Source organism: Rhinoraja longicauda, chromosome 10, assembly GCF_053455715.1.
Source record: "Rhinoraja longicauda isolate Sanriku21f chromosome 10, sRhiLon1.1, whole genome shotgun sequence".
NCBI classification, from domain to species: Eukaryota; Metazoa; Chordata; class Chondrichthyes; order Rajiformes; family Arhynchobatidae; genus Rhinoraja; species Rhinoraja longicauda.
The window spans coordinates 8,507,875-8,527,113 of record NC_135962.1 but is presented as its reverse complement, the minus strand read 5'-3'; the positions used below and the strand labels follow the sequence as shown (position 1 = coordinate 8,527,113).

The 19,239-nt window shown below is 42.5% G+C and overlaps 1 protein-coding gene across 2 annotated transcripts in view; it reads right to left on the bottom strand.

Moving 5' to 3' along the window:
- Positions 1-19,239, bottom strand: part of ccdc135 (coiled-coil domain containing 135) — an 85,735-nt gene that overhangs the window by 49,199 nt on the left and 17,297 nt on the right. Inside the window, exons 1-3 of one of the 2 annotated variants that reach the window (XM_078406167.1) lie at positions 10,944-11,047; positions 5,914-6,017; positions 3,244-3,418 (exon numbers count right to left, since the gene is read on the bottom strand). In XM_078406167.1, the coding sequence (XP_078262293.1) occupies positions 3,244-3,418; positions 5,914-6,011 (273 nt within the window). In that variant the 5' untranslated portion in view covers positions 6,012-6,017; positions 10,944-11,047. Of the gene's footprint in view, positions 1-3,243; positions 3,419-5,913; positions 6,018-10,943; positions 11,048-19,239 lie in introns of those variants that run through there. The other variant, XM_078406168.1, reaches the window with a different exon arrangement.

Genomic DNA, 19,239 nt, shown 5'->3' with positions numbered 1-19,239 from the left:
TATTGGATTAGTCAAGTAGGAAATTCATTTGCCGCTATGTCCACCTTTTGCTTGACCAATCTGTTGAACAGTTCCTCCAATTTGGGCAGCTGTTCCTAATGTAAATCAGGAGGACTTTGCAAGATCAAGAGGGTTGGGAGATATTATGCCATGCCTAAATTCAGTTCATAGTTTTATGCTGAGTAATCCATCAATGTTATTCGTTTCCTGTTTTAACACCAATTTCAATATAACCGAATTGGCAAGAAGGCTTTTGGGAGTCAACTGCATTGATGGGAATCTGGAGTAACATCAAGGCCAACACAGGTAAGGGCATCAGATTTTATTCCCTCAGGGACTTGAGTGAACCAGATCCGTTTTTAAGACATTCTAGTACAGGTAGTTTCAAGGGCATCGTGATTGAGACTAGGTTAAATCAAAATCATTTTTTTTAATGTAATTGAAATTCCACAGCTGAAATTGTGTCATCTGAACATCCAGTAAATGAAGCATGACTCCACTGTTCAACCTGCTGCCAATGAAATGCTTACCCCTATTTACCAATCACAGATCTACATATAGACGGTTGGCCTAAGGCAAATCAGAACACTGGGGTGGCTTTTGGGGTGATTCTGGAATGGGACTCTCAGCAATTTCCCCTGACCCAGAATGGAATGGTTCTCAATAGCGGACATATCAGACATTAGACTAATAAAGACAAATACCACACTCGAACAGATGTGTACTTCAAACTGGCAGCACCCACATGCCATCCTGCTGTGTGTCCTTAGCTTTAAAATGCAAATGATGAAAATGAAACATGTCATAGATAAAAGAATACTCAAAATGGGCAATAATTTAAACTATTCATGGAGTAGTAGAGGAACTTGAATTCAAATCAATTCTTTAAGCACTCTTAATAAGGGCGGCACGGTGGCGTAGCGGTAGAGTTGCTGCCTTACAGCGAATGCAGCGCCGGAGACTCAGGTTCGATCCTGACTACGGGCGCCGTCTGTACAGAGTTTGTACGTTCTCCCCGTGACCTGCGTGGGTTTTCTCCGAGATCTTCGGTTTCCTCCCACACTCCAAAGAGGTGCAGGTATGTAGGTTAATTGGCTGGGCAAATGTTTTTTAAAAATTGTTCCTAGTGTGTGTAGGATAGTGTTAATGTGCGGGGATCGCTGGGCGGCGCGGACCCGGTGGGCCGAAGGGCCTGTTTCCGCGCTGTATCTAAGTACAAAAACAAATAGCACAAAAAAAGGTCATTTGGTTTATCATGTTGGTGCCAACTCTTGGTATCTAACTCGGCCCAATGCACTGCACCTTCACTAGCTACTCAGCATATCCCCCCCCCCCATCAAATTCCACTTTGAAAGCTTATCTTGAATGGGATTCTCCTATTCTTTTTGTCTGATGTCAATAATTCAGTGCAAAACAAAATAATTTTGTGCCCTTCTCAGGTTCTTTTGCCAATTACATCAGAGTCTTCTGCTTAAAGATGTCAGTGGAAACTGTTTATTTCATTAGTTATACCCCTCCATTCTGTCATCAAAATCCCAGGGTATCTAATACACAATATTGTGTTTAGTACATTAATTGTAATTCAATGTAACAATAAGTTCAACAAGAGTTGAAACCATATTGTTACAATAGATTTTGACCAAAAAGTCAATATAGTGATGATACAGCGATGGTTTTCCTTCTCAGCCTTGTCCAGATTTTGCCTATTTCTCAGTCTAATTTTGACTTATGAAAAGCTAGAAGCAGTGGCAGATGATTCTAGTAACATATCCACACATACTATTCCTTTTGAAACTAATGGTCAACACAGCGGGTGAAATGCTGCATCATTTATTAAGCTAGAGTTTGAAAATAATCTCATTCTCCAGACGAATGTTTTTTGCACCCAAATAGATAGTTATCGCAAAAAAAAGACACAAAGTGCTGGAGTAACTCAGTGGGTCAGCCAGCATCCCTGGAGAGCATGGATAGGTGATGTTTCGAATCGGAACCCTTCTTCAGTCTGAAGAATGATAACTCATTCTTGGATAGGACAGGTTTGGAGGGATATGAACCCAACATAGGCATGTGGGACTAGTGTAGCTGGGGCATGTTGACTGGTGTGGGCAAGTTGGGCCGAATGGCCTGTTTCCACACTGTATCACTCTATGGCTCTATGGCTCATTAAGTCTGATAACTCATCTAATAGTGTCTAGATGTAACAGGAAATGGCATGCTCCTCTCCATCCCTCCACCATCCAACATATATTCCAATAACACCCACTGAAAAATGGGGGAGCACCTATGAATTAACTTTCCTGAAGTATGAATATTTTCAAGAGAAAAGATGTTAAAATTGAATAGAAAAGTGTGAATAGAAATAAAACACAAGAACGTCATCATTAACAAAAATAATAATAATAATGCATTACATTTATATAGTGCTTTTCATACACTCAAAGACGCTTTACAGGGATTTATAGAACATAGAGAAGTGAATAAATAGATAAATAAGTAAACGAACAGAGAAAGGAGACAGAAGGTGAAGTGACCTTCAGTGGTTGAAGGCAGTACTGAACAGGTGAAACTTCAGTGATGTTTTGAATGTGGTGAGTGAGGAGGAGTCTCTGACGGTTTGGGGTAGTGAGTTCCATAGGGTGGGAGCAGCGATGGAGAAAGCCCTGTCCCCCCAGGATCTGAGTTTGGTCCGAATGGGGGGGGATAGGAGATTGGCAGCAGCAGAGCGGAGGGTGCAGGTGGGAGTGTGCCTGTGGAGGAGGTCAGTCAGGTAGGATGGGGCCAGGTTATGGAGGACTTTGTAGGTCATGAGGAGGATTTTGTACTGGATTCTCTGGGGGATGGAGAGCCAGTGGAGTTTGTAAAGGACGGGGGTGATATGGTCATGGATCGGGGTGTGGGTGAGTAGACGGGCAGCGGAGTTTTGAATGTATTGAAGTTTACTGATGATTTTTGAGGGTGCGCCATAGAGGAGTAGTCCAGACGGGAGGTGATGAAGGCGTGGATGAGGGTTTCTGCAGCTGTGGAGGAGAGGGATGGACGGAGACGGGCAATGTTTTTGAGGTGGAAGAAGGCTGTCTTTGTGATGTGTTTGATGTGTTTGTCGAAGGAGAGGGTTTGATCAAAGATGATTCCAAGATTCCGGATGTGAGGGGAGGTGGATACTGGGAGACCATCAATATTGAGGATGAAGTTAATGACACATTGATTAATTCTCTGTAATATGGTATTCATGAAACTACATACCTGAATTTGACATTCATTAAGAGGACTCAGAAGCAAAGGTTTTCTGTCTGGATATAGATATTCGTACTGTTGCCTGAAGTTTTCAGCATATTGTAGCATGGTTTGTTCTTTAGCAGTGTTTTGCTGATAAGATAGCGGGTAAATCATATTACCTATATCTACTATCAGAGATTCCCTACATCAAGAAAATATAAAAGACAAAATTAATTTTATTGAGTGTCTTTCATGTCCTCAAAACATCCTAATCCACTTTGCAGAAAATGTATACTGCTTCAAAGATCAAAAACAGCAATGAGATAATAACCAGCTCTAGGCTGTCTATAAGTGCTCTATTCCTTCCTTAAACACCCATCAAATGATTGTGCATCCATCCCCAAACTCCTTTCGTTGCCCGAACTTGTTCTTGTAAGAAACACCAACTTTCTGATTTCACTCACTTCCTCCAGGAAAAAGGGAACCTTTCTAAGTCCTAATCATGGGACGTGTAAGATCTTTGTTACAGTCTGACTCAGATTCTTTCTCTCGTCTCTTTTTCTGCTTTACTAATGACTAGAACAATGCCATTTGTTGTATTCAAGGGAGAGTTAGATATAGTTATTAGGTCTAACAGAATCAAGGATTCTGTTCATATCTAGAGGAGAAAGCAGGAACGGGGTACTGATTTTAGATGATCGGCCAAGATTTTATTGAATGGCAGTGCTGGCTCGAAGGTCCAAATTGCCTTCTCCTGCACCTATGTTTTCTACATCTATGGTTTCTATGTCTATTTCCTACATTTGCCTTGAACTTGAAAATGTCATTAACTTTGCTTTCTATTTCCAACCTAGATCTAAATCTAAATCTAAATTTAAATCTAAATCTTACCTTCCCTTCCTCGATTTACTATCCTTCTTTTCTAGGAAATGGAGGCAAGGCAGCTAATCAACATCAATGATAAGGACACCAATTCCTACATGTTATCTTGACATATATTCTCCCACTTTATTTCTTTTAAAGATTCTATTTTCCCAGATTCTATGTCGGTTTTAACAATGCACTTTCCATACCAGTGCCTCTGGGATGTCTTCTTTTTCCCATAACTGGTGGGTCTACTTCTCACAAATGTCTGATACATTTTTCATAATTCTGCCATTGTCCTTCCCACCCCACGTAGAAACATAATAGGATTTCAACCACTGTCTGACCAGCCTCTGCATTCAACAGTTGCCACTTCGGCCACCTCCTACGTGATACCATGAACAAACAGATTTTTACCATCATGCTTTGGATTCAGCACATTGTTTATTCCCTCCTTGACACCCGGACGAACCACTCCTTCATGACAACTGGACCCATCACTCCTCCTGGGCTGCACAGTAGAGCCACAAAGCTCCAGTGCCTGGGATGACTTCTGATCTCCACTGCTCTCTGTGTAGAGTCAACATGTTCCCTGTGAGTCTATGGACTTTCCCAGTGTTCAAATTTTCATCCATATCCCATCTATTCATAAGTTCATAAATTATAGGAGCAGAATTAAGCCATTCAGCCCATCTACTCTGCCATTCAATCATGGCGGATCTATATTTTCCTCTCAACCCTTGTTGTTCATATTCTGCTATTGCTAGTAATATCTATTGTCAAATCTTTTGTTTCATTATTGTCATACCATTGCCTAGCAGTCAGTCAGGCAGTAGATGAAGAACATTATCCACTACCAACCTCACAAGATCTGTAGGCGGAACTTGTTGGTTCCAAGGTATTTTCTAAGCTAGATCTATCACATGCATATACTCAGCTGAATTTAATCGTAAGCAGTACCTCACAATAAACACACACGTGGGGCTGTATTTCTGCCAAAATTCTCCTATGATGTGACGTCGGCACCAAAAATCTTCCAAGCTACAATGGACATGAATCTGCAAGGAATCCCACATTGTTTGAGCAATCAGGATGACTTTCTGATTGCGACTGCGACTGAGGAGGAGAATCTGGAGATACTCAGTAAAATGTTGAAAAGGCTTGATGATCACAATGTAAAGTTGAAAAGAAGCAAATGTGCATTCTTACAGTCCAAAGTAGTGTATCTTGGTTTGAAAGTGGATCAACATGGACCACAACCAGTGAAGAAGATTGAAGCTATAGCAAATGCCCAAACATCACAGAACGTGTCTCAACTTTGCTTCTTCCTGGGTAATGGGGACAGTATTATCCGCACTTCTTACCTGAGTTAGCAACAAGTTAGCTCCTCTTCACAAGTTGTCGAGATAGGATGAACAATATGAATGGTCCAAAGAGCAACAAAATGCTTATGATGCTTGTAAGAAAAGCTTGAGCAGTGATGCATTAATTGTTCACTACGATACAAAATGGCGAGTTGAAGTTAGCTTGTGATGCATCTAGTTGTGGGGTAGGAGCTGTGATTTAATCTGATGGAACATGGTCAAGGAAAGTCTATAGGGCCGCAATAACCTCTCTGCAGAATGAATACTCCAGATAAAACCCCCACTGATGTTTTAATAAGAGATTTCTGATATGTCCGTCATTATGTTGCCCATCCATTTTACCTTCCATACTTTATATTTATTTTCTTATTTTCTTTTGCGCATTTCCTATGTTGGCCATTTATGTTCTGGGAATTGTGCACTTAAAACATGTACAGAGAATTATTAAGTTGAAGCAGACGTTACTTACAGTTGGTCTGCTTTTCCAGCAAATGATATGGTTCTCCTCGACTTGCTCCCTTCACTTTTGACCCCTTCCTCTTCTTCTGATTCCTCCAGCACCTCCATTATTTTCTAAATAAGAAGTCAACAAATGTTACTGCAATGTTGCCAATGTTGGACAGCTTTTTACAATTTCTTGATTCCAGGTGTAGATTACTTCTATGTCCTGTGGTATAATGCCATTATTAATAAATTGGTTGTGTTCACTTCACAAGAGTAAAGGAGAAATTTTACTTAATGCACAGGCAGTATTCAGTCCCCTTCTATCTTGAAACACCTTGGAGCAAAAAGCAAACTGCTGGACAGATGATGCTACGGGTTGAGACCCTATTCCATCAAAACATTGTTCAATTCCCTCCACAGATGCTGCCTGACTCACTAAGTTCTTCCAGATGTTTGTTTTTGCTCAAGGTTCCAGCATCTGCAGTCTCTTGCTGTCTCTGAAAATCTTTCAAGCCTGACTATCCTATCAAAGGTCTGTCTACACTGCTGTACTGGGAAAAAAAGCCAATTTCCATCTATCAACCGGTCAGAATTGAAAACACTTCCATCATTTTCCACAGCGAAAGCTTTAAAATTTTCAGCAGATTTCACTTTCCCATACCTGGCACAGATTCTCTGGCACATCCCTAATTTCCATTATTCTACCAACAGTGACCATGTCTTCAACCTCACTGGTCAATAATTTTTACTACTCCCTGACTACATTCACCATGCAAAGTATTTCAAACAGAGCACGCACCATCTTAGAATGGGGAATTTCAGCCTGCCTCCAAGGTAGAGCTTCCTTTGATGACTCTCCACACTGTGAAGTAGCTCAGGCATCATCTTTGGCAAAAATGAATAGGTCACGTTTCGGATCTGGGCCCTTCTTCAGACTGAGTGTAGTGGTGGGAAATACAGGACAAATCAGGACCAGCAACAGATGACCACAGGTAAGGAGTTTCCCTGAGAAGCCAGTTGGCTAGATACGGTGTGAACCCACGAGTGATACATCGTTACGAACTATGGAACTGATGAACAAAGTTTTAATGGAGTAGAGGGGGGAAGGGGGAGGGGAAGCGGTAGGGAGATGTTTGTAGATGTTACCTAAATTTGGAGAATTCAACGTTCATACCATTGGGCTGTAAGCTTCCCAAGCGAAATATAAGGCGCAGTTCCTCCAATTTGCATGTGGCCTCACTCTTGCAATGGAGGAATCCCGGGACAGAAAGGTCAGTATAGGAATGGGAAGGGATGTTAAAGTGGTTAGCAAACCGGGAGGTCCAGTAGGCGTTGGTGGGCCAAGGGTAAGTGTGCAGTGAAATGGTCGCCGAGTCTACGCTTTGTCTTACCAATATACAGAAGCCCTCATCGGGAACACCAGATGCAGTAGATGAGGTTAGAGAGCAGGTGAACCTTTGTCACATCGGGAAGGTCTGCAGGGGGCCTTGGATAGAGTCGAGGGAGGAGGTACAAGGACAGATATTGCATCTCCTGTGGTTGCAGGGGAAAGTACTAACTTCCACCTTGCCCTCAAATTCACCAGGACTATCTCTGACATCTCTCTCCCCTTTCTTGATCTCTCTGTCTCCATTACTGGAGAGATTATTGACTGACATCTACTAGAAACCTACCGACTCCTACAGTTATCTTGACCATCCTCCCTCTTGCAAAGATGCTATCCCCTACTCTCATCCGATGCATCTGCTCCCAAGATGCGGCTTTCCATACGAGGACAACTGAGATGTTCTCATTCTTTAGTGAATGTGTTTTCCCTCTGGACGTCATAGATGGATCTCTTACCCACATCTCTTCGGTCCCAGTGTTTTGCTCTCTCTCCCTCTCTCCCCAGACACAACAAGGACAGAGTTCCCCTGGTTTTCACCTTTCACCCCAGCAGCTTCCGCATCCAACACATCATCCCCTGACATTTCCGTCACCTCCAAAGTGATCTCATCACTAATCATATCTTCCCATCTCCACCGCTTTCCAACTTCCGCCGAGCCTGTTCTCTCCACAGTTCCTTGGTTCACTCATCTCTGCCCACCCAAACCATCCCTTACCCAGGTACTTTCCCCGGCAACTGCAGGAAATGCAACACCTGTCCTTATATCTCTTCCCTCGATTCCATCCAGGGACCCCGACAGTCCTTCCAGGTGAGACAGGGGTTCTCATGCACCTCCTCTAATCTTATCTACTTCAACCAGTGCCCCACTGTGGGCTCCTGTACATATGCGCGACAAAGTGTAGACTTGGCGACCGTTTCCCGGAACATTTGCACTCGGTCTGCCAAAGTCCATTGGATCTCCTAATTGCTTACCACTTTCAGTCCACCTCCCATTGCCATACTGACCTTTCTGGCCTGGGCACCTTCATTGACAGAGTGAGGCCACACACAAATTAGAGAAACAATACTTCATATTTTGCTTGGCTAGCTTACAAACCAGCGGTATGAATGCTGAACTTTCCAATTTTAGGTCATGTCCACAAACACCTCCCTCCCCTCTCTCTTCCTCCCCAATTTCCCCCACTAAATGTCTGTAACTAGTTCCACAGTTCGCCACGATGTATCCCTCTTGGGCTCACACCATTTCTAGCCAACAATCGGTCTATCAGGGATCCTCCTTGCATCTGTTGTTCGCCCCAATTTGTCAAGTTTTTTTTCTTTTTTTTTGCACTTCCAGTTCCCAACAACCCCCCCCCCCCCCACTACAATCAGAATGAAGGACCCAATCCAAAACATCACTTTCTTCAGAGATGCTGCCTAACCCACTAAGTTACTCCAGCATTTTATGTCTATCTTTAGCATACGGTGTTATGTGACTGAAAGTGCATTTCATACATTACAATGAATGATACATTACAATGATAATTTCAGTCTTTTTGCATAATTCTGGATATATTTCAGCCAGGCTTTTCCTTCTATGAATCGTACTTAGGAATTCAACCCCATTTCTGTGCTGGACATCAATTACGTGACCTCATTCCCTGTGTCATGGAATCCATGCGCTGGATGTACCATCCCTGGGCACTTCCAAAAGAAGCGTATAGTACTTTGGTTATGCAATATTGTAATACAATTTTACTAAATGAAGCCCATTCTTCAATCCATCAGACCCTCTCCATAGTGGCACCATTATATCCAACACAAGGTCCAGTCTCAAAGACCTGCACTACACCACCACCTTCCGTGATTATTAACCTTGTGAAAAGCACCACCCCCAATCCCCCCACCAACTAATCATTCACGGTGTCAATTCATTGATAACCCCAACTGCCCCATGCCAGGGACATTCCAAACTGTCTTTGGTCATAAGGTCATTAGTGATAGGAGCAGAATTAGGCCATTCAGCCCATCAAGTCTACTCCGCCATTTAATCATGGCTGATCTATCTCTCCCTCCTAACCGCATTCTCCTGCCTTCTCCTCATAACCCCTGACACCCATACTAATCAAGAATCTATCCACGTCTGTCTTAAAAATTTCCATTGACTTGGCCTTGACAGCCTTCTGTGGCAGAACTCCACAGATTCACCACCTTCTCACTTAAGAAATTCCTCCTCATTTCCTTCCTTTAGTCTTTGAGCCAGATGTTCTACTTCACCAACTGCTGCATCTCTAACCCCAAAAATTTGCTAATGGAAGCCCTGATTTCCAGCTTCCACCACACCCAACATGGCACCAATCTCTGGGCAACTGAACTCCAAGACCCACATGCTCCTCTGATGCTTTAACACAGCACATAAGCTCAGAATGGCTTCTGAATCACCCACTGAAACTCTCAACCCAATGCAGAACCCCGCCACCCCAAACTGCCCCATCAAAATCTGATTGCCAGCCCATTCTTCCTCCATCTCACAGATCTGACCCCTACCACGACATCATTTATTTTTCATGAACCCCATGTCATATATGTGCGTGGAGTACAGAGGAGATCAGTTGAACTTGGCATCATGTTCGACACAGACTGTTGGCTAAAGGACTTATTTCTTTGTACTACTATTCTATGTATAAGAAGGAACTGCAGATGCTGGTTTAAACCGAAGAAAGACACAAAAAGCTGGAGTAATTCAGTGGGACAGGCAGCATCTCTGGAGAGATGGAATGGGTAACGTTTCGGGTCAAAACTCTTCTTCAGACTATTCTATGCTCCATGTAATGGCAGTTCATTTGTAGTCGGCCTACAATAAACAAGCCCACTATAATTTCCAGATCATTGTGTCATTACTGGGAGTAAGACCGATACCAAAAGGAGAACTGGGGGAATGCTGCATTGCGTTCTACATCGAATGTTAACCTGTGTCTCTACTGCAACCCACCCTCCCCCATCCGTCTCACCGGTTAGATAAAAATGACCAATCAGCAGAATACACAAACAAGCTGGGGAATTCTCCTTGGGTATTATTGAACAACTTTAATCATTCAAGGAAGGAAATCAATAAAACAGATTGAAAGGTAAAAAAGACTCCTAACACCAGAAATCCGAAATAAAAACAGAAAATGCACTCAAAGAGTCAGGTGGCATCAGTAGAAAAGAAAACAGCTAATGTTTCAGATTGAGGACCTTTCATCAAAAACACTGACTGTTCCCCTCTCACACTCCACAAATGCTGCCTAGCCTGGTGAATGTTTCCAGCATTCTCTAGTTGTTAATTTACAATAAAATTGATTAGTGCTGCCCAATCTTTGTGAAACCTGCCTTTCTATGTTTCAAACGAAATACTATAAAAGCCAGGGTCTCGACCCAAAATGTCACCTATTCCTTTTCTCCAGAGATGCTGTCTGACCCGCTGTTACTCCAGCATTTTGTGTCTGTCTTCGGTTTAAACCAACATCTGCAGTTCCTTCCTACACAATATAAAGGCCAATACCCAACCCAGCAATAAAAACCATCAGCACTTTCAGACTAACGTCCCTATTGAATTACTCGAATTACTTTAAAGCTTATTTCTTGGTTAATAATTTCCAGGAAAGGAATATTCAAGACATTGAAATTATTTAACAATGATCTTTTACCTTTGTGTGTTCCTAAACGATATGAATATTTGGTGGAGAGTTTTCCTGCCTCCTCAGGGCCTGTGGGACTGTCTGGAAGCCTGTGTTTACATGGCAACCATGGGAAGGCAAAGAGTCCCCGGCAACAGCCTGAGCAACGAGCACGGCACTCTGGGAATTGTAGTTCTCTACCCACCTCAGTGGGGGAAAAATAGCCAGGCGTCACCCATTCCTTCTCTCCAGAGATGTTGCCTGGCCCGCTGAGTTACTCCAGCCCTTTGTGTCTCTATTCAGGTTCTAAACAAGACAGAAATCGCAGCTCCATTTTGGACGGTAAAAAAACTGTGAAACATTTTTAATGTGACTGAGAGGTACCATTTGTTTCGTGGCTTTGTAGCTACTTCCTGCTCTTCGTTGCAGCGGGCGAGTAAAATGGAGGCCGAGAGGGTGTGAGTGAGGGGGAGGGAGAGGGAGAGAAAGAGAGAGAAAGGGAGAGAAAGGGAGAGAAAGAGAGAGAAAGAGAGAGAAAGAGAGAGAAAGAGAGAGAAAATGAATGGTGATTGATAATGTTACAGTGCAGAGATGGCTGACTTCTCGACAGGTAAAATGAACTAAGTCGTTGCTATTTCACACTTGTTCATAACTCTTAATCGCAAATTGTATTATCAAAAACATAACTTTGTAGAATTTTATCCAACAACCTCACCTTGGATTTCTAAAACTTGATCCCCTTTAATCTCCTTTTTCTTTCTCAATATTTCTCTTGGATCCCGCCAGCCAAGTACCAGTTAAGCTATTTCTCGCCTATGTCACCACAAATTGACTTTTTTTAACCACAAATGCTCAAAGTTTTGTACCCTGCATAGCCTAGTTATTTTCCCAACCATGAAATTATTCATCGCCTGTTACCCCATTCTCAAATGCTATTATTTCCACCCCATTGCTAAAGATTGGGAGACATATGCTGACAAGTGTCACTGCATACTTGATTGGCCAATGTTGTCATTTCCAGAAATCAGAACATTAACCTTGAATAGGTGAAGAGAAAGTAAAAAAAGAGGGAATGAGAAAAACACAAATACAGAAAAAGGAAAAGCAAGATAAAATGGTACTCAAATTAATCAAGCACATTAGTTGTTAAAGGAACTATGGTATTTGCAAATCAGGATGGTGTGACTTGAAGGGGAACTGCAGTCATGAAAGAGTTATGGGATTGGAACTCTATATCAAATAAGGTGATGCATTTTCAAAGGATCAATAAGGCTAGGTTATACACAATGAATGGCAAGGCCCTAAGAAATATTGAAGAACAGGGGAACCTAGGTCAAAGGATCCCTGAAGGTGGCAGCAGAAGTTGATAAATGGGTAAAGAGGACATAGGAGACGCTTTCCCTCATTAGCTAGGGGATAGAAGATATGAGCAGGGAAGTGGTGGTGCAGCGATATAATATATTAATTTAGCTATAGTAAGAAAACTATGATATTTAGATCACCACACAATCGGTAGGACATGATTGTACTTTTACTTGAGATGGAGAGCTTCATTTATGAGGTGAGCCTGAATAGTCTGGATGTAGAAACAAAAAACTGCAGATGCTGGTTAATACACAAAAGGACACAAAATGCAGGAGTAACTCAGTAGGTTGAGCTCAGTGGATAGGTGATGTTTCAGGTCAAGATCCTTCTTCAGAAGAAGAGTAAGGGTAAAGGATTCCGACCCGAAACATCCATCCTTTTTCTCCAGAGATGCTTCCTGACCTGCTGAGTTTTTCCAGCACGTTGTGTCCTTCTGAATGGTCTGGGTTTGCTTTCCTTGAAGTGAAGGAAGATGAACGGGAACCCAAATAAGGAATACAAATTATGAGAAGCATAGCTGGTGAAAACTGTTTCTCCATTCAGGTCCTTATCAGGTTACGAACGCCTGACTTATGAACACTCCATATATTATATGAGTGAACATTTGGGAGACCAGGTTGATGGATGGGGTTGGACTTGCTGCTTCCTGTGGGCCTGCAGGTATCTTTTGTCACGTGGGAATGAGGCATTTCCCCATGCCTTCTCTTCCCCCAAAGCCACAACAATCAGGGGCTGTGTTGAGCTGAGCAGAGCTGGGAGCACTAAGTAGACTCACTCACTCCCTCACACACTGAATCAGTGAGACTGGCTGATGGCTGCTCTTCTCACTCCTACTCTTCCATCACAGATATTTCTGCGATCCTCTCCCATTCGCTGTTTTTGTTCATTACCAACTTAGGAACAGTTCAGGTTATGAACAGTTTTCAGGAATGGAACTCTGTGAAAATGTGACTTTTTTTACACAGCGAGTGGTGGGTGCCTGGAACACGCTGCCAGGGATGGTGGCAGAGGCAAATATGATAGTGACATTTAAGAGGCTTTTAGATAGGCACTTGCTTTATGAAGGGATTGGTGGGATTAGTTTAAATTGGCTTCATGTTTGGCACAAACTTTGTGGCTTGTTCCTGTGCTGTACTGTTCTATGTTCTATTTCTGTACCACCTTGAGGTAGACACAAAATGCTGGAGTAACTCAGCAGGACATGCAGCTTCTCTGAGAAGGAATGGGTGACATTTTGGGTCGAGACCCTTCTTCAAACGGACCCCATCTTGAGGAGATCATTTTGACCCCGTGAGTCTATCCTGGCTCAAAGATCAGTCCTATTTTCCACAGGTTCTTCCTGTAACCTATTCTCCCCATATTCCCACCTCTCACCTACACACTAATTTAAAGAGGCACATGAACTTACTTGCATGTCTGTGGGATGTGGGAGGAAACTGGAGCATCCAGGGGAAACCCACACGGGTTTAGGGAGAATGTGCAAACTCCACATAGACAGCACCAGAATCCATCAGAATTGAAAGTGGCTCCGTCAGCCGTGCCACGGATGCCACCTTCATTCCTGGGGTGAGTTTCTGCCAACTGTCTGTTTGAGATGTGTAAGTTTTCAGATGACAGTTTTTCTATTTGAAACTTTTAAGCATTTTCTTTCATTGCCTCAGTAGATCAACGTAACTTTAGTTTGGCAGTGGGTCGGGATGATTGAGTGATGTCAACAATTTTAGAAGGGCTGGAATAGTAGCCACAGTGGTATAATCTCTAGCAAAGGACACTGGGATTCTGAGGGACAGTGTGGGTAAACTGGATTAGCACCAGTGGAGATACAGTCAGTAACACTGGGCAGAGGTTTACCGAGTGGCAGTGTGAGGAAGCTGGATTAACACCAGTGGAGATACCTTCAGTAATACTGGGGACTGGGGGAGGTGTGTTCCTGATGGACAGTGTGAGGTAGCTGGATTAATATCAGTGGGGAATAATATCAGAGTGAGATACTAAGGCACAGTTTGAGGGAGCTGGATCAATGTCAGTGGTGATATAATCAGTTACACCAGGTGTTGAGGAAAGCAGTTACTGAACAACCATGTGAGAAAGCTGATTAACATCAGTGAAGATTCAGTTGGCAATACAGGGTGCTGCTGGGGAGAGGGGTTACTGTGACAATTTGAAGGAGCTGGATTACACAAGTGAGGTGAAGGTACACTCAGTAATGCAAGATGCCGGGGGGAGAGGGGTTATGGAGTAACAGTGAGGGAGCTGGATTAACACCAGTGAAGATACAGTCAGTGACACCGGGATATGGATGAGGTTACAATGCCAGTAACTATGTTTTTGCCAATAACTATTCAGCATCTGATTCAAGTGAGGTGATGATGATGATGATGCATTTGCCACATAATAAATTTTAAAAACATATATAAATGCACATTGAATCAACTAAATAGGTCATGATAATTAGATGTAGCCAGCACTACATGCGCTTTTCAAATCAATTATTCGAGTTCTTTAACAAAATGACAAATGGTGGAGATGCAATGAAAGCAGTTGACGAAGTGCCAGTCAGTTAATACTATGTGGTGTGGAAAGAGGAGGGTGGGGAGTGGTGATGGGAGAAACAGGCAGCTGACAAAGAGCAGGACAGTAGCTGAAGGTTTTTCCCCAGGGTTTGGGATTGGGTAGGATTGCCTCTGTTCACAGATTGTTTCAAACATCTGGTCACTGGGTTAGAGGAAGAGTTGTCAAAATTCCCAGACAATGATTGGTGTAATAAATGTGTCAGAAATAAAATATACCTATTGTTATATTCTTATTGAAATATGGATCTTCTTAAGTCTCATATTCTTCAGCATTTTTTAATTAAAACATTTACTAATTATGTGAAAGATAAACTGCAGGAGGAACTCGACACGTAAGGCAGCGTCTGAGGAGGCATTTTGGATTGGGATTCTTCTTTTGACCGAGTTCCTCCAGCAATTTGTTTTCAGACAAGATTTCAGCATCTGCAGTCTCTTGTGCCTCCTTATTAATTATTTAGTGAGCTTCCAAATCTTGCTTCCAAAAGTGCCTGGTCGCAGCCGATGTGGTTGCTAAGCATCCTAATGCCAGGATTCAGGACCCAGCAGGAGAATGACCCTTGACCCAGATATTCCGAGCAGTGCCACGCAATCATTGAACCCAACACAGTGTGCCAGGAAAACCTGGCAAGAGGAGCCCAAGTGCCGAACCGGAACTGCGCATCTTCAAGCGAGGTTTTGGAGGCTTGAACAAATACGGCCATTCACTGAGGATTTTCAAATCCTTCGTAAAAAAGAAGCAGGGGTGGACAGGCCGACTGTGCCTTGTGAGGCTTGGTAGTAAGCTGCATGTACTAATTGAGGACAGACCCCCGATTCAGAGTGAGTGAAAATACGGATATTGAACCTGTGTTGATTGTTAAAGGCATGTGTTGTTCTTCCCTCCTGGGGAAGCCCCCTCATACCAACATTCTGAGCCTGTAGTACGAAACTCCAAGGAATGTGAGAGACAGTTTCCTTTTTAAAGGAAATTGGATGAAGTGAAATGGAACCCTCAATCTTCAATCCAATTGTTTAATATTGCCTAACTGATTGGATTTCACTTACTAGCAACACAGCATGGAATTAACTTCTAAGGTACAAAACAAACTGAATTCTAACTCACTGAGTTAAACAATTTATCTGAGTCACAAGCACAAATCGTCACAGTTTTCATGGTGGCTGCATACAATCAAGGTAGATTTGACCCATTGTCTGAACGTGCCTCCCCACTGCACCCATTTGTCCACACTGATCATTTTCGGACTTGCAGGGCCAAGTGAGCTTATCCCCCCCTCTTGCATCACTAACAGACCAGGGTGGGGTCCGGCAATATGTAGTTAGGCCAACTTAGTAGCAAGTTGGCATCAGGTAATACACCGCTGAGATTGCATATCCTGACAGCCCTTGACAGGAGGCAAGGTTGGGGACTAAGCCTTTGCTCCCACAAAGCCTTGGAACCATTCTGATATTCAGAGATGTTGAGAAGATTAAATTAAAATGCTTTTAATGTATCAAGATGAAATCATTAATTTAAAAAATGTGATTTAAAATATTAATTAAATTACCTACCTTATGATTTCCCATCTAATCTTCAGGGCTAGGAATACTTCTTCCAGACACAAGCACGTGAGATATACACAGGAGTAAGAGTAGGTGGCTGATTTAATATTGGCCTCCACTCCACTTTCCAGCCAGTTCTCCACAACACTTGTCTTCCCTAAAGACTCGAAACACTGTCCATTGTGACCTTTAATATATTCAACATCTCGCCTCCATGGGGTAGAAACATCCAAAGAATAACGACCCTCTTTGAGAAGGGATTCCTCCTCTTCTCTATTTTAAATGGGCAACTCTAGATTCCCCCATGAGCAACTACCCTACCAAGATCCCTCAAGATTTCTTATAAATTTCGATGTCACTCTTCGTTACACTAAACAATGATAACAGAAAGTGCATGTAAGTCTTGCACTTACTTAACTTGGTGTGACTAAACCTCAGTGGCTCTTTCAGGAAGTTCAGCTAACTTCATTCAACCCTTCAATTTATTGCCTTTGAACTCACACCAGCCCATTTAGGACTGATGAAAACTGTCTTTGGACTCCTTGATTTTACCAAGGCTCAATGTAAACTTGAGAAACCAGACCTTATCTTCCACATGGGCAAGTCCAACCTGCTGGTTTCAATATTGAATTCAACAATTACAGATACTTCGCTTGCTCTGTTTCTGTACAGGACTGACTAGTTTGGCCATAGGTTATCCATCTGCAGCATTAACTCAGCTATTCTCTCTCTACTGATACTGCCTGATCTGCAGGACATTTCCTACTGCTTTTATCTACCTTTCACAGTTTATGCATGTCATTTTATGCACCTTATCTATCTCTAACAGTCCTCACCAGTCTATCAACTGGATGGTTTCTACAGTCTATCAGTACAGCAACATTGGTCTCACCCTGTTGGAGTCAGAATCATACAGCTTAGAAACAGGCCCTTCGGCACAACTCATCTAAGCTGACCAACATGCCCCATCTAAGCTGGTCCCATTTGCCCAAATTTGACTGATTTTGCATCCGTGTACCTGTCAAATTTTATTTTAAATGTTGTAATTGTATCTGTCTTATTTACTAGGCTTTTATCCAATCTATCTCTTTCCTACTTTCTGCAACTTAAAACTAGCTTTCTTTCTCTTTCTTTGTTTTGACAATGTATTTGACCGAAAGCATTAATTCTATTTTTCTTTCCACAGTTGCTGCCTAGCCTGCTGAGAGTTTCCAACATTTTTTTTGTTTCATTTCAGATATTCAGCATCTGCAGTTTTTTGGGATTTCTCTCCAAGGCTGTAGCTGTGTTCAGAAATATCAGTCAACTTTTTCATTCCTCGGTGAGACTTTGACGTAAAATGATCATGGAAGGGAAAAATACACATTCTTCCAGTTGGAGCACACAGCATTAAAATGTCCCTGAAGTACAGACACACAATTCAATTACAATCCCTGAAGTTAGACCAAAGAACACAGTTTCAGTTCTGGCAGTATACCACACTAAAAGTACTGCAATAATGCACACAGCCAATAACAATCTTGGAACTGTTACACGCGGCATGTAACTGTTCTAGAGTTATATCACACATCAGATTAACAGAGGTAGAGTTGTATCACATAGAAAGACAGTTAGCAGTATGGTAATTATAAAAGCCAAAATAGAAATCTGCTTGCAACTGAAATATAAATAGAGAATGCTAGAAATACTCAACAGATCAGGCAGCATCTGTGGAGAGTGTTTTCAGGTTAATAGCTTTTATCAGAACAAGAATAATGTCAAAAATCAAACATGTTTTAAGCCACTGAGAAGGGTGAGGGAAGGAGGGGACAAAGGTAATGTTTGTGACATAGTGAAGACCAAGGTAGGCAGAGTCACACTTGTAATGGTGGTATTAACTGAGAGAGCATGGTGAAGATTTGTTAATCACAAGTGATCTGGCTGGAGAAAGTGTAAATAGAAGGAGATGAATGGAAATGAAGGACAGAGAAAGAAAAAAAACACATTGCTGGAACTGACAGCAATGCGGGGCAGCACCATGGCGCAGCAGTAGAGTTGCTGCCTTACAGCGCCAGAGCCCCGGTCTCGATCCTGACCACGGGCGCTGTCTGTACGTAGTTTGTACGTTCTCCCCGTGACCGTGTGGGTTTTCCCCGGATGCTTCGGTTTCCTCTGACATTCCAAAGACGTACAGGTTTGTAGGTTACTTGGCTTTGGTAAAATTGTAAATTGTCCCTGGTGTGCAGGATAGTGTTAGTGTACGGGGAACATTGGTCGGCGTGGGCTGATAGGCCTGTTTCCATGCTGCATCTCTAAACTAAACTAAACTAAATCAGCTATAAAATATTGCAAATATTGGAAACTTGAAATAAAAAAGGGAATGCTAGAAATACTCAGCACATTAGGCAATTTTTGTGGAGTGAGAAACCGAACTAATGTTCAGGTGTGTGCCGTTTCAGCAGGATTGGTCAAGGCTGGTAATCTGAAATTGCTGAAATGAACAATGAGTCCTGAAGTCTGTAATGTGCATAGTTGGTAGATGAGATGGTGCTTTTCACTGGACTTCATTGAAAAGTGTGAGTGCAACAAATGAGATATCAGAGTGAAAGTGGGATGGAGAATTAAAGGCACAAAGTGCCAGAGTAACCAGCGGGCCAAGCAGCATCACTGGGGAACATGGATAGGTGACGTTTTGTGTTGGGACTTGGAGAATTAAAGGAATAGATATTTGGAATCAGACCTTTGCCGACTGAACAGAGGTATTCTGCAATGCTGTCAGCTCATTGTTTTTTTGGTTTGTTGTAATATTAAACTGTCAGAATTGTTGTTTTACCAGGACAGAATAAGTCTCCAGATGGTGGGAAGGCAAG